This window comes from Carassius carassius, chromosome 1, assembly GCF_963082965.1.
Source record: "Carassius carassius chromosome 1, fCarCar2.1, whole genome shotgun sequence".
Lineage (NCBI taxonomy): Eukaryota > Metazoa > Chordata > Actinopteri > Cypriniformes > Cyprinidae > Carassius > Carassius carassius.
The window spans coordinates 18,520,656-18,535,686 of NC_081755.1; the positions used below are offsets into that span (position 1 = coordinate 18,520,656).

A 15,031-nucleotide genomic window follows, 5' to 3' on the forward strand; every position below is an offset into this window, starting at 1 on the left:
GGAAAATATTGTTTCATATCTTCATGTTTTCTTCCAGTATTCCAAAGTAATTTAAATTGTTTTCAAATTATAGCAAACAGAAAATTATATATTTAAAATGAGCAAGACCTTTATATTTGATGTGGCCAAGATTTAAATACTTTTAACTAAATTAATTAGTACAGCTTGGCCAAATTTATCTAAAATGGGGGATATCATGAAAATATTTTTTTAATGCACTTCAAAAATAGAGGGTGACACTGTGAATATTTAGGAAAAGAAAAAATATGTTCTGGTGGAACAATTTATGAAATATTGTTAGATTTGTAGAAATTGAATTAACCTGCACATAAAACAGAACACAAAGCTGTGTATGACTTAGTTTATGAGCTCACACGCCTCTCTCATTTAGCTTGATTTCAAATGTTTCCATGGTTGTGATGTTGTCTGTTAATTAATTATTGCTTTTGTAAACAAAGCTTTGTACTTCACTTGTATCTCAATATCCACATAAAAATTTTTATATGGGCAAAACTATTTTGGCACAAAACTCATTTGGTTTACTACTGCAGTAAGGCAGTTGTCAAGCTGACACAGACCATTATATTTTATGCTTGTGAACACGCACTCTGAAAATACTCATCAAGCCCCCCTCACAACTTTCAAATGATGTTCATTTTGCAAAACTATTTGATTTTCACACTCACACAGCTTTTCTGCAGTTCCTCACAGCAGGTACCAGTCTCTTTCTGCCCTCTTTTGATTTTATGTTGTACATATTAATGTCAAACTCTACCAGCACTTCCTCTGACATCAGGATCATGTTTGCCAAAGTTGAGCATTGTGCAAGAGAAAGACTTTTATTTTTTGCTTTAGATCTTAAAAGCGCCTTCATTTCTTTAACAGAATTATCCTTCATTTCAAAAAGGCAGTGTGTCAGATTTATCCCTCGTTCAGGACTGACATTGTTTTTTTGACCTTGTTTGTGGTTTTGGATTATGTTCTTGATGCTCTCTGGGTTGTTCTCTGTGTGTATCAGCACATCCTTTAAGAGTCTCTGATTGGACTCCAGTGAGACGCCATGAAGAAATCGAAGGAAAAGATCCAGGTGTCCATTTTCATGGTTCAATGCTTTATTCACTGCTTCCTTCAGGAACACAGCCAGAGGAACATTCTCACACTGAGTTCTGGACTTTCCTGTCAGGAACATTTTCAGAATCTCACTGTTCTTGTGTAAATAGCAGAAAAACACATACAGTGCTGCAAAAAACTGCTGAAAGCTCAGATGAACAAAGCTGTAAACCTTCCAGTGATAAATCACAGATTCCTCTCTAAAGATCTCAGTGCAGATCCCAGAATACACTGAGGCGTCAGTGACGTCTATACCGCTCTCTCTCAGGTCCTCCTCATAAAACATCACATTGCCCTTCATCAGCTGATTGAAAGCCAGTTCAGCAAGTTTCACAATCACTTCTCTGTTGGACTGCAGGAGTTTATCTGAATGTCTCTCTTCATACTTCTGGTTCCTCATCTTTGTTTGAATGAGCAGGAAGTAGATGTACATTTCAGTCAGAGTTTGAGGGATTTCTGCACTGAGATCTTGTTTCAGGATGTTTTGAAGCACAGTGGATGAGATCCAGCAGAAGACGGGTATGTGACACATGATGTGGAGGCTTCTTGCTCTTCTGATGTGTGAGATGATTCTGCTGGCTTGATGGTCATCACTGATTCTCTTTCTGAAATATTCCTCCTTCTGAGGGTCATTGAATCCCTGAATCTCTGTCACACGGTTGATGTAGTTGGAGGGGATCTGATTGGCTGCTGCTGGTCTGGTAGTGATCCAGATGAGAGCAGAGGGAAGCAGATCTCCTTTCATGAGGTTTGACATCAACAGACCCACTGATGAAATCTCAGTCACATGAGAAACTTTCTGACTGTCTGAAATCATCAGTGTAATTCTGCTTTCATCCAGACCATCAAAGATGAACACAACTTTACATTCATCATAAATCTTTGAGTCCAGATCTTGAAGTTCAGGATGAAAGTCAAGCAGAAGTCTGTGAAGACTGTACTGATGATCTTTAATCAAGTTCAGCTCTCTAAATGTAAGCACAAACATGAAATCTACATCCTGATTGGCTTTTCCCTCGGCCCAGTCCAGAATGAACTTCTGCACAGAGACGGTTTTTCCAATTCCAGCGATGCCTTTAGTGAGAACAGTCTTTATTGTGTCTTTCTTCTCTCTTCTCATATCCTCATATCCTGGTTCAGGTAAAGGATTAAAGATGTCATTGCAGTTGTTTGGAGTGTCTTGGAGTGTCCTGTAACTTTTCTCCATCTGTAGCACTTCATGTTCTTCATTCACTCCTTCACTCTCTCCCTCTATGATGTACAGCTGTGTGTAAATCCTGTTCAGGAGGGTTTGATTCTCTTGTAGTTTAACTCCCTCAAATAATCTCTCATACTTGTTCTTCATGCTGGTTTTGTGCTGGTCTTTGACTCTCTTCAGATCATCATGCACTAGTTGATGAGAATCAACTTGCAGGGCTGCCTCTGTGTCAAGATAATTGATGTGGTTCTGACTATAGGAGAATGTGAAGGTCTGACAGGACACATATCTGATCTGGTCAGCTCTCCCACCTCTTGAAAGATAGACATTAAGCAAAGCAGACAAAAACAAATATAAAAATACCTTTTCGAAATACTAAATTATCTTATTTGAAATCATACAACAACCTGATGATGAGAATCAGCACCTCCAAATCCGAGGCCATGGTCCTCAGTCGGAAAAGGGTGGCTTGGAGAGTTCCTGCCTCAAGTGGAGGAGTTTAAGTATCTTGGGGTCTTGTTCACGAGTGAGGGAAGGATGGAACGGGAGATTGACAGACGGATCGGTGCAGCTTCTGCAGTAATGCGGTCGATGTACCGGTCTGTCGTGGTGAAGAAAGAGCTGAGCCGCAAGGCGAAGCTCTCGATTTACCGGTCAATCTACGTTCCTACTCTCGCCTATGGTCATGAGCTTTGGGTCATGACCGAAAGGACAAGATCCCGGATACAGGCGGCCGAAATGAGCTTTCTCCGCAGGGTGGCTGGGCGATCCCTTAGAGATAGGGTGAGAAGCTCAGTCACCCGAGAGGAGCTCAGAGTAGAGCCGCTGCTCCTCCACATCGAGAGGGGTCAGCTGAGGTGGCTCGGGCATCTGTTCCGGATGCCTCCTGGACGCCTTCCCGGGAAGGTGTTCCGGGCGCGTCCCACTGGGAGGAGACCCCGGGGAAGACCTAGGACACGCTGGAGAGACTATGTCTCCCGGCTGGCCTGGGAACGCCTCGGTGTCCCCCCAGAAGAGCTGGAGGAAGTGTCTAGGGAGAGGGAAGTCTGGGGTTCTCTGCTTAGACTGCTGCCCTCGCGACCCGGCCCCGGATAAGCGGAAGAAGATGGATGGATGGACAACAACCACATTTAGACAGTTTGATTGATTGCTAATTTGGATCATAATAAATTGGTTTTGGCCAACAGACACTTCTTATTACTGTCAATATTTCACTGATGCAGAAATCCCACTGTGTCTCTTAACTTTTGTGTAATTAGACAAAAAGTGAATAGACATAGAGAATCACACAAGAGCACTATTTAACAAAGCAGCTTTATTTAACAAACCACCTATTGAATTTTTCCTTTTCAGTTATTTTTCTTTATATCCGGTTTTTCATTTTAATGTTATATTTGATAACAAAAAAGGGAATACATTTTCAGTTTTTTAATCTGTCTAAATAATTTCATTGCAGTAATAAACTAAAAAATGTATGTTTCCCTCTTGCTATTTCTGTGTATATTTTTTGTTCTTGTGTTGAATGTCTCTCTCTACATAAATATACTCACACAGTATCAAAGGCCACTGCTTCATCACTGAGATCAGGGGGCTGCAGTGGAGAAGCTGCTCTCTTTCTCTTCATGCTGATGGTGTTGAGAAATAGAAATAGACAAATTATAAAAAAGAGAAATATTGTTTTTCTGCAAATTATCAGTCTCAAATGGGACCTTTAAGAGGGAGGCTCTGCTAATGCTGGAGCATGAGCTCTTGAAGCTCTGCCCTCTTCTGAACTTAGGGTCAGTGCACCAGCTCACTTGCATTGAAAGAGACAAATGGATGCTCTGTGAGACTGTTACTAGCTGAGTAAACAAGCACAGGCAACATGTGAAACTCTCAAAATGAAAACATGGTGGAACAAGACAATCTCCCAGTCTTCCTTTGAAGATGCAAATTAAGTTATTTGGGAGCATTTTGGCTATATAAAAATTGTCCATAAGGGGTTGAAGACGGGCATCCAATATGCAAAACATGCAGATGAAAAGTGATGACTACAACAGCGAACACATCTAGACATTACAGCATCTTAAAGTTTGTTTGTTTGTTAAAGTTTGTAGTTCAGTTAGAAATGTCAAAAGCAAATAAGTAAACAATGCACAAGTTACTTGATGGTGAGGAGAGAAAGGAGGAGAGAGAGAGAGAGAGAGAGAGAGAGAGCTCTTCTATTGCATGATCTTGCTTTTCGCTCACTTAGCACTGGATCATCTGGCATCAAACTAAATATAAGCCAAACAAAAATTCTAGGGACATTAACTACAAACAAAATTTATTTGAAACGTCAAGCATTCACAACTTAATATAAAGCGAAACAGAAACTAGCAGCCTGTACGTTTTTCTCTCATTCTACACAAATACAAATATGCATGCGCTTTGCACATATTTGTCCTCAGCAACTTCACGCTGTGGATCGGAACGGCTCTGACCATGGACAAATCTAAGTCCAGCCAGGGGTGGTTGCTGCAAGCCCACCAGCTGCTCCTTCATCGAATCCACCAGCCGCACTGTTCTTAAGTCCGCCAGCCATTACTCACTCAACCCCGCAGTGTGTGATGCTGTGTGATGGATTTTATGGAGGACTGTTTCCTAGACATAAGTCTGTGCACTACTCAAAGGCTGTTCTATAAAGTGGGGCAGTTCCAACTTTGCAATGACAGTCTGCCGCTTCTGACTCACAGCCTGTAAGTAATTCTTTTATACTTAAGGAATTTGCCACTGGTGATTCAAACTTGAGTTTTAAGCAGTGTAGAGTAGCACTTGTTGTTAGTCGTTTCTCTGATCACAAATGCAGACATGGTTTTATGTATACGCGCATGATACGGAACGCATAAAAACACAGTATAAGTCATTATAATCACCAATTATGTCCCCAATGCATGCAACAAATTCCTCGTTTGTAATGGGTTTTGATGGTTTTGTCTAGTCGTGCCGGGAGACGGCATCACAGTATGTTAAGGGGCGTAACATTTCCATCACACATTTGAGGTATTCAGCCAATCACAATGCACTGGATAACTGGCGAATCAGTGTATGCCTTGCTTTTCAGAACGATGAGCTTTGTAAAAATTTATGCGTTTTAGAAGGGCAGGGCAGCATAGAGGAGCAAAATATTATGTACATTATACAGAAAACATAAACACATTGCATTAAACAAAATACACAACAATGTTCTTTTTAGCAACATCAGCTGACCCCTTTATAACTGCATTATATGAGCGGCATTGGGATATAAGTCGCAGCATGTTTCAGATGATAAAAATGTGATTTATATTTTATAAAATCTGTTCATCACTGTTACACGATTTTTGCATGATGTTCCCTTCAGGGTTAAAAGAAAGTATCTTGTGATTACAGTATACTGAGCCAGTACTGATTACAAATGCTACTCAGTATCGACGAATACTGACAATAAAAGTACCATATCGGCCTCGTTCTGAATCACATGGTATCGGTGCATCCCTAATATATTATTTACAACCGATATAGTAAGTTTCTTAGCATAGTTTTCTTCTCAGTAATCACTAGACTTGTGCCGGTATTCGGTAATGCGATATATTGCGGTGATTAATATGCACGATATTGTTATCGTGGGCACTTCTAAATACCGTGAATAAATATACATTACAAATTATTTCGAATTTGGAATGCATTTTAAGAATATTATTCCCATCAGCTGCTTAAAATGCACAACACAGCTGTATGCTGCTTGAAAGAGCGCATGCGCTCTGATGTAAACAAGCGCGCATGAGAAGCACATGGAGGAACACGTGAGAGACGCGCTGAATGAAAGCACATTCACTCTCTGACAGCAGATGGCGCTAAATGCAGCCCTTACCCTCTGGGCTTCTTCGCCCGAAAACGGGCGAAAACTTGAACGTTTTGAAATGTTTAATTTTTTTGCTTCATCGGATGGGGATGAAACTTGGTGACTTTTGTTGTATTACCTATATGAACACACAAAAAAATCAAGGAGATGATTCTGATATGTTAAAGGGTCGTAAAAAAAAAAGTCACACTTAGCTTCCTCCCGCCCGAAAACGGGCGACATAGGAAATGAATGGGAAATACGAAAAAATAGGAAAACTCAGAGAAACTTTTGGTGGTACAAGCTACAGATCAGCAACTGTGCTGAAAAAAAGTGTACAGCAATGAAGGGGTGACACTCTAGAACATCAAGAGTGCAAATAAGACCCCCCCCCCCACACACACACACACCCCCACGCACACAAACACACACACACATACACAGATAAACTGGCGACTGCAACAGCAAATTTGTAGAATATTCCACATAAAATCAATAAATGAAAAAAAAAAAAACTTGCTCAAATGCACACACACACGCACACACACAGAGAGAGAGAGAGAGAGAGAGAAAGAGAGAGACTGGTAAGACTGCAACAGCAAATTTTGAGAATATGCAAAAATAAATAAATAAAAAATACAAAAAGAGACTCTCGCTCAAATGCAACACACACACACACACACACACACACACACACACACATTCACTCACACACACACACATTGTGTTCCCTTTCTAACCAAATGCTATAGTTTGATTGTAATCATAATGCAAAACCTGATACTTATCTAAACATTTTTGTTAAGAAAATAAAGTAATCATCTTTTAGAATATCTAAATGTATATCTAAATAAAAAAAACGAATAAGATAGAGAAATCATGTCTAAAACAACAAAAGGAATCAAAAAGCCTTTCTATATAGGATATATAGGAAGCTATAGGCAGCCTACAGGCTGGTACAGGACATTACACAAAAGTGGCTATTTTTTAAAGCCACTAGATGAAGTTCTTCTCCTGGAACATTTTTTTTTTAGGCTGGCACTCTATTTTGATGTGAAATGCTGCATTTATTGAAATTTTTTTTTTAATAAATATAAAATAAAAAATGATATATTAATTCTAATGGAAAAAATAGCTCATAAAAATTATATAATTAATTCAAAGTATCATAAAAAATTCTAAAAATTCTAAATAATAATCAGAAAACATTATAGAACAAAAATATATTTGATTGGTTATCCTGGGAAAAAGTAAAGTACAATTTTAAGGCTTCGCCCGTTTTCGGGCGGGAGGAAGCTAAGTGTGACCCATTTACGAAGAAGCCCAGAGGGATAAACAAAAATAATCTTAAATATCCATTCAGATTTGTGTTTTCCCTATGGTGTTTATTACAGAGCCAACTACTGACATATTTAGACTTAATAGGCTATTTATCTTCAAACAATCATCTTTTTTTTAATCTGGACTACAAATGCCCTAGATATTGTTTGAAAGTGTTTTGATCTTTTACTGTTCATTCACACTTTACATTATGGCTTCATTAGTTAACATAAACTGCCAATGAAAAAAAATATTCTGAACATTCATTAATTTTAGGTATTCCAATATTTAATAACACATTGTTAAAATTGAAAGATGCAACTGTGTTATTTAATGAGGTAACATGAACTAAGACTTGTATTTTTTAACAAATATTAATAACATCTATAGCAAATGTAGCTATTGCTCATTGTTTAGCTGTGCATTTATTGAATGAGCACTACGCGATGTCCGAACTGATTACACTATATTTTATGTATTGCACTGTATTTTATGTAAAATCATTTTCTATTTTTAAACTGTCTTAAATTCATTTTAAGTGAATTTATAAATCATTTTCATTTTCAACTTCTTAAATTGCTTTTTATTTTTGTGATTATTTTTCTTCATGACTTTTTTTATTTATTTTTTAATTACCATTGTGTACAAAATGTGCTATAAATAAACTTGCCTTGGCTTGAATTTTTTAATGTATTAACTAAGGTTAACTAATGAGGTCTTATTGTAAAGTGATACCTATTGGTTTTTATTGTTCTTTTGCACTTTAATGTGTAAAACATTTAACTTTTATATATTTTTCTGTATTGCTTTGTTTTAAATGTTTAGTTATTTTTGTTATAAGAAAAAAGTTATTTAACCTGTTATAATGTATTATGACCACTTTTTTAAAACAAAACTTCAATACCGTGATAATACCGTATACCGTGATAAAAGCATTATCAATTAACGGCAACAGGAAAATTAGATACCGGCATATCCCTAGTAATCATGCAGGTTTGTAAAGAGTTTACTTAGTTAAATGACTGTGAGGAAACTTTTTTTTCTTTCTTAAAATATTCAAAGAGAAGGTCCAGCAGCATCATGTAAAAAAAATCCACACCCAATGTCATGATACTCACAGAGGGTCAAAGGTCACAGCAGGCCCATCACATCAGAAGTGAGAAAGTACAGTGAACAAAGTGGCTGACAATGTTAAAACGTTTACCTTGGTAAAACAGTAAGTCTGGCTGCATCTAAAATGGCATACGTTCCTACTATATACAGTAGGAAATAAGTACCTACCCAAGACATTATGCAATTTTGGAAGCAGCCACAAACACATCCACAATTTCACTCCTGTCTAAAGAGTATGACGTGTTTAACAGCACTGAGCATTGCAGCTAATCACAGACGTGGCTCTTAAACACCAAAATTAAGATGTGTTTACATTAGTCAGTGGCATATCCACTCAATACTAGTGTTGTCACAAGACTAAAACTTTGGCTTCGATACGATACCTGACTAAAATATCTCGATACTACTACTGAACCGATACTACAACAAAAACATAAAACAACAGGAAAAGTAAATGAATAATCAATGTTCCACATGGAACTCTATTAATAAAAAAATACAACTTTCATATATTTTTCTTAAATCGCATGCCATTGGCGCTGATAGCCTCGTCATTAGTGCTCCGAAATGCAGCAACCCATGTTTGTTACCCATCTTGTGGTACTTTGCGGATCCTGTTTCTCTCTCTCTCCACCCAATGCTTCCATGCATTCTCTTTACTGCCCTATCACATTAAAAGCATTAAAAAGCCCATAAATTGAACTTAAAAAAAAAACATGACAGTGCCACTACACAGGACTATGGTGAGCAACTACTGAGCCTACAGGCATGTATAGATCTTTGCTACATTGGTAAGTTAGCTAAAAATTATAAAGCCAAACTAGACTGTTATTACTGACCTCAATTGCCCCATCAAACTAAAAAAAGTGTCATAAAATAAATCACACTCTTTTGGCTTATTATCTTTTGGCTTGAGGGCATGAGCTAGGGATGGGAAATATTACCAAAATTGTATTCCACGATATGAGTAATTTTATTTCCCGACAACTATTTATATCATGATACAGTCATTTTTGTTATTTTATATATTTTTTTTCTTTTTGTTTTTTAATAACACCGATGCAGGTTACAAACAGAATAAAACAGTTAAAATGAAATTAACTGTTTTCAGGTAAAGTAGGTATATTTAAATGTAGCATTCAAGCAAGAGATGATACAAAAAATGTATAAATTAATATGCGAGCCGCACCACAAGGATACGCTGTTTTCGTTCAAATCAAAGCATAGAAATCGCCATTTGGCGCGGCGGACACAGAACAGCATATGCTTTTTGAGTCCAGTGGATACTCCAAAATGGTGCTATACTGAAGCAGAGGAGATGAATTGTTGAATAAAGTCTTTATTTTATTTTCTTTGCGTACAAAAAGTATTCTTGTCACTTCATAAAGTTACGGTTTAACAACTGATGACAGAGTGACTATTCTGACGATGGAAAATTGGTTTGCAAAATGCGATAATTCTAATTTCCACCTTCAGGGCAGTAAATTAAGAATTTCCCAACAACAGAACATATAATGAATCTGCCTGGAAGTGTGTGTGTTTATATCGTCCTAATGCAGTGTGGAGGAGAGTTTGAGTGGCAAAAGACTCCAAGGATCACAGTGGGAGAACTACAGAAAAAAGGTTGAGTCTCATTGTCAGAAACATCACCACATGTTGTGTGGGAGGGTTTCCAGAAAAAAAAAAACGAAAGAAATCAAGAAAAGAAAATGCTCTCATCCAAAAACAAACTCCAGCATACAGTATTCAGTTGTCAGACATTACTGGAACTTCAAAAGCACCCCATGTGTACAATGAGATACACTGCTGTATCTTTAATGTTATGGACCAATTTTTTTCTGCCGGAGGTCCTGGACATCTTGTTCAGATGCATGACATAATGGATTCTATCAAATAACAACAGATTTAAAAAAAATCTAAACCTGACTGAAATCGTATGATGGGCCATGTTTGTATCTTACAACAGAACAATGACCCAAAAACAAACATCAAAATCATCACAAAAATGTGTTACTGAGCACAAAATGAAGGTCTTCTGACCTGAACCCTGGAAAATGAGTGTGGTGAACTGAGAAGATGCACCACCAACATGGATCTGGCAATCTGAAGGTTATGAAGTGATTCTGGATGAAAGAATGGTCTCTGATCTCTTGTCAGGTGTTCTCCAACCTCATCTGACATTATAGTGGAGACTATCTCTAGAGCGGTTATCTTAGCAAATAGAGGTTTCAAAATTATTTAATAAAAGGGTGAATAATTGTGGCCAATGTGTATTTGAAGAAAAATAATACTTTCAGAATGAGATTTCCCCCCATTTTTAGTTGTTTTAGTTAAATGAAAGGCTAGAATTTTGTGGATTTTTTTTATAAAAGGTCAAAAGAATTCAAATGCAGTATTTTTACAGGCTTTTTTGTTCACATTTATTAAGGGTGTCAATATTTCTGTCCACCGCACTATGTACAGTATGTAACCCCCAAAACATTTTTACTTAGTTGCTGTACTTAAAGTAGATTTTAAGTATCTGTTTCAAGCATTCTATCTGAAATATTTTTATTTTGAGAAACTTTTACTTCACTACATTCCAAATATTAGACTTTTTATTCCATTACATTCCCTTAAAAATGCTGTCCCTAGTTATTTTGAATTGGAGAAATTGTCACCCATTCCAAGATGTGACAGCGGTCACAGTCAGTAAATCAGTTCACAATAGATTAATTCACAAACTAGACTGATCACCGATTCAATGATACAGTCAGTCAGATTTCTCCAGGGAATTCATAAGTCTGACACATAAGTCTGACACAAAAACAGATATCCTTGGAGCTTGAGTGTGCACACAACTAATGGCGTGAAAAGTAATTTACTAATGACAAATTTTAGGATTGATTGTTTTTAATGAAAATCATATGACTGTCAACTGTTTGGGAACTAAATCTTCTGTTAATGATTTAGTCGTTTAACAACACTGAATGAAATGCTTGAATGCGGACAGGTCCACATGTGTATCAAAACTAAACATAATAGTAAGATAACACAAATTAGTGCCAATATTTATATAAACATTACAGTATAACATTTCTGTAATCTATATACCAGTCAACAGTTTTTGAACAGAAAGGTTTTTTTTTAAATATTTTATAAAGAAAGACGCGTTTTCACCACAGGAACATTACCCAGGAACTAGCGACTTTGGGCTGGTACTCTGTGTGTTTCCACCTCAGGAACTAAATATTTGACATCACACTCCCGAGTCGAATGCACAAAGTCTGAACTACCGAGGATGCACGTCCAAAATCATCGTACTTTGTATTGAGAAACACGTACAGAACTAGGTCACCAGTCTAGTTGCCTAATCTTCCCAGTACTTTAGGTGGAAACACAGAAAGCAACAGGAGTGGGGGGAAAAAGTTCCTGGGTAAAAATGTTCCTGGTACAAATGTTCCGGGTAATTTCGGTGGAAACTCGGCATAATATACTGATTTGCTGCTCAAGAAACCTTTTTTAATTATTATTATTATTTAAAACAATTATTTTTTCAGGATTCTTTGATGAATAGAAAGATCCAAAGATCAAAAATTATGTTAAATAAAAAGCTTTTGTAACATTTATACACTATACAATTTAACAGCCATTAAAAGAGTCATTATATTTTTATTTTTCTGAAAATAAATTATTAAATCTTTTATTTAGCTAGGATGTTTTAAATTAATCGAAAGTGATTATAAAGACATCTAGAATGTTACAAAATATCAATATTTCAGATAAAGGCTTTTTTTTACTTTCTATTCTTCAAGAAACATGACATAAATCAGATGTTTTCAACATAATAATAATAATTAATAGGGGTGCACCGAAATTTCGGCCGCCGAAAATTTTCGGCCGAAATGGCATTATCGGTTTCGGGCCGAAATAAAAAAAACAGCCGAAAACGTAAACCGAAAATGAATGTCACCCGCCCCTCCCATCCGTGAGCAAGCGCTTAGGTTTCACTCACGGTCGAGCTGTTATCACGCGTCTGCCTATCAAACATTAAGCATGTCAAAGGGCTGTCACAATCAAAAAAAGCTTGTCACAAAAGCTGCACAATCGATCGGACCAACCAACACAAGTTTCGAAAACGAAAACAGGGAATCGATTTTAACGGCCTTCTCTCGGAGCGCGTCCAGCTCGTCACTATTCGCTCGCAGCGAACGCGCGTCACACAGCAACTGCAGGTTCTGACACACACACACACACACACACACAGAGCCTATTAGTGCATAATATCAATGTAGCCTTCAGTAATGTTTTTCATTGATGTTATGGCAGTCCACATTGCTGACTTGTGCGCATCTCAAGCGCCCTCTTTCGCCCTAATGCCTGTTTAGTTGTCGGTGGATTTGCCTATATTTGGCGTTGAAAAACGGATCAACGCCAAATATAGGCAATTTACTAACGATTCAATGAACACTTTGCCTATGTCTCAAAAATCGAACAGGATTTTTTTTCACAAAAGTGACAGCCCTATACGAGAGTACACCAAAGTTGCAATATGTAACATTTGTTCTGCAAAAATCTCCAAAATTGTGGATTTTTTTGCACAATTTTAAAAAACTATTTTATTTGATGGAACATAAAACTTGAAGAATAATTATTATTTATATTTATTGTAAAAAATATTTTATGTTTTGTTATGTAACTGTTAATAAAAGTTTGATTATTACATTGTGATTTTTCAATTCAGATCCATTAAATCCAAGCAATATATATACGTTTTTAAAAGAAGCCATTTTCGGCTTCAGTTTCGGTTTTCGGCCAAGTGCATCCTAAATTTTCGGTTTCGGTTTCGGCGCAGAATTTTCATTTTTTCATTTAATAATTAATGTTATTTTTTTATTTTATTTAATTTTTTCAGCAAATCAGAATATCAACATGATGTGTGACTGGAGTAATAATGCTAAAAATGTAGCTTTAAAATTACAATAAATTACATTTTAAAATATATTCAAATAGAAGACAGTTATTTTAAATGCTAAAAATATTTCAAAAGTTTACTGTTTTGCTGTACTTTAAATCAAATATATACAGGCTTGGCGAACAGAAAAGACTTCTTTAATTTTACCGGTCATAAACTTATAGGAAACTTTTTTTTCTTTTTTCGTTTTTAATTGGCTTAGAAATCAGATTACTGCTGGACAATAGTCAATAATAATGATTTGTTAATGCATATATACTAGAAACACTTTATCACATAATAAGGCAGAATAGTTTCTATACTGCATATACCATTAGCACTGCATTGTTCATATACTTAATTTATTACCTGAAGATGACTTGAAAAACACAAATAAACAATATATTGTCGCAATCGTATTTTTTAATGTCTTCCTGTTTGTGATATTGATATTAAAAGTGGTAGTCTATGCTATTAATAAATGTTTGTAAAAACGAATGTCTTTACTTTTACTCGTAGTAACATGATTTGTTGTTCTTCCACCACTAACGTTAGTGTCCAAGCGGATTTGGCGTGAGTGATAGAACATAACGGGCTTTTGAGCTAATGTCAAACGAAAATCTAGTATAAAACTAAGTTAACCGCAGTGTTGACATTAGTATACTAATATATATATATATATATATATATATATATTATTATTATTTTTTATTTTATTTTATTTTTTTAAATAACATACTTGTATAGTTGTATTTTTATCTGTATTTTTTGGCTCTACTGTTTCGATTCTCTGTATGCATATACTGTACATGTGGAAGAACTGACAATAAAGCAGACTTGACATGACTTTAGATCCGTTTGATTGGAGTTAAAGAGACTGAGATAAGCGAGGGTTGGGAGTAGGCTACTTCAGGCCTATTGCAACTGTCCTAAACGCGCTGCTCTTCTCTTCGCTATCAGGCGAGTAACGAACATATTTAACGTGTTTCAGTTCAGCTTACGGTCTTTATAGACGAAAAATACCTGCTGTGAGATGTTTGAACGAACTTACCGTAACGTCAAGATTGGCTCTTCTTTATTTTTTTGGCGCATAACAGTCAACATGCATGGCACCACCTATGTGAATGATGTGTGGGCAATGGTGTTAACACAGAAGCAGAATCAGAGCATACTCTGTCTGGTCTTACATCCCAGTCCCTTTTCTTGTCTATTATTTCCAAATCAATTTTTACATCAGGAATGTCCCAAGCTGTTACCTCGCCCCACACTGGAGACAAACTACACTCTGTATTTTCAGTCTGATAACTTTCTGCAAGTTGATTAATATTCCATCCAAAACCCTTGCATTTTTCCCTGTGTTTCTGTGTTTTTGAAGTATTTAAACAATATTTCATGCACTCTTGATTGCCTTGACCCATTTCCTAACAAAACATTTAAAGAGATATGATCAACTCCCAAGCCATCCTAATTCTTGAATCAATTGAAAACTCTCCCTTTCATATGCAGAACATTCAAT

General features: G+C 36.5%; 2 protein-coding genes across 4 annotated transcripts in view; both read right to left on the reverse strand.

Moving 5' to 3' along the window:
• Window positions 1-8,612, reverse strand: part of LOC132140837 (NACHT, LRR and PYD domains-containing protein 3-like) — a 31,725-nt gene extending 23,113 nt beyond the window's left edge. For all 3 annotated transcript variants that reach the window (XM_059549873.1, XM_059549857.1, XM_059549865.1), the window contains exons 1-3: window positions 8,588-8,612; window positions 3,859-3,933; window positions 687-2,621 (exon numbers count right to left, since the gene is read on the reverse strand). In XM_059549873.1, coding sequence (XP_059405856.1) covers window positions 687-2,621; window positions 3,859-3,932 — 2,009 coding nt within the window. In that variant the 5' untranslated portion in view covers window position 3,933; window positions 8,588-8,612. The remainder of the gene's footprint in view (window positions 1-686; window positions 2,622-3,858; window positions 3,934-8,587) is intronic.
• LOC132140798 (NACHT, LRR and PYD domains-containing protein 3-like) overlaps window positions 1-14,600 on the reverse strand; it is a 263,118-nt gene extending 248,518 nt beyond the window's left edge. Inside the window, exon 1 of the mRNA XM_059549795.1 lies at window positions 14,567-14,600. The gene's annotated coding sequence lies outside the window, so the exon portion shown is untranslated. The remainder of the gene's footprint in view (window positions 1-14,566) is intronic.
• Window positions 14,601-15,031: the final 431 nt, after the last annotated feature.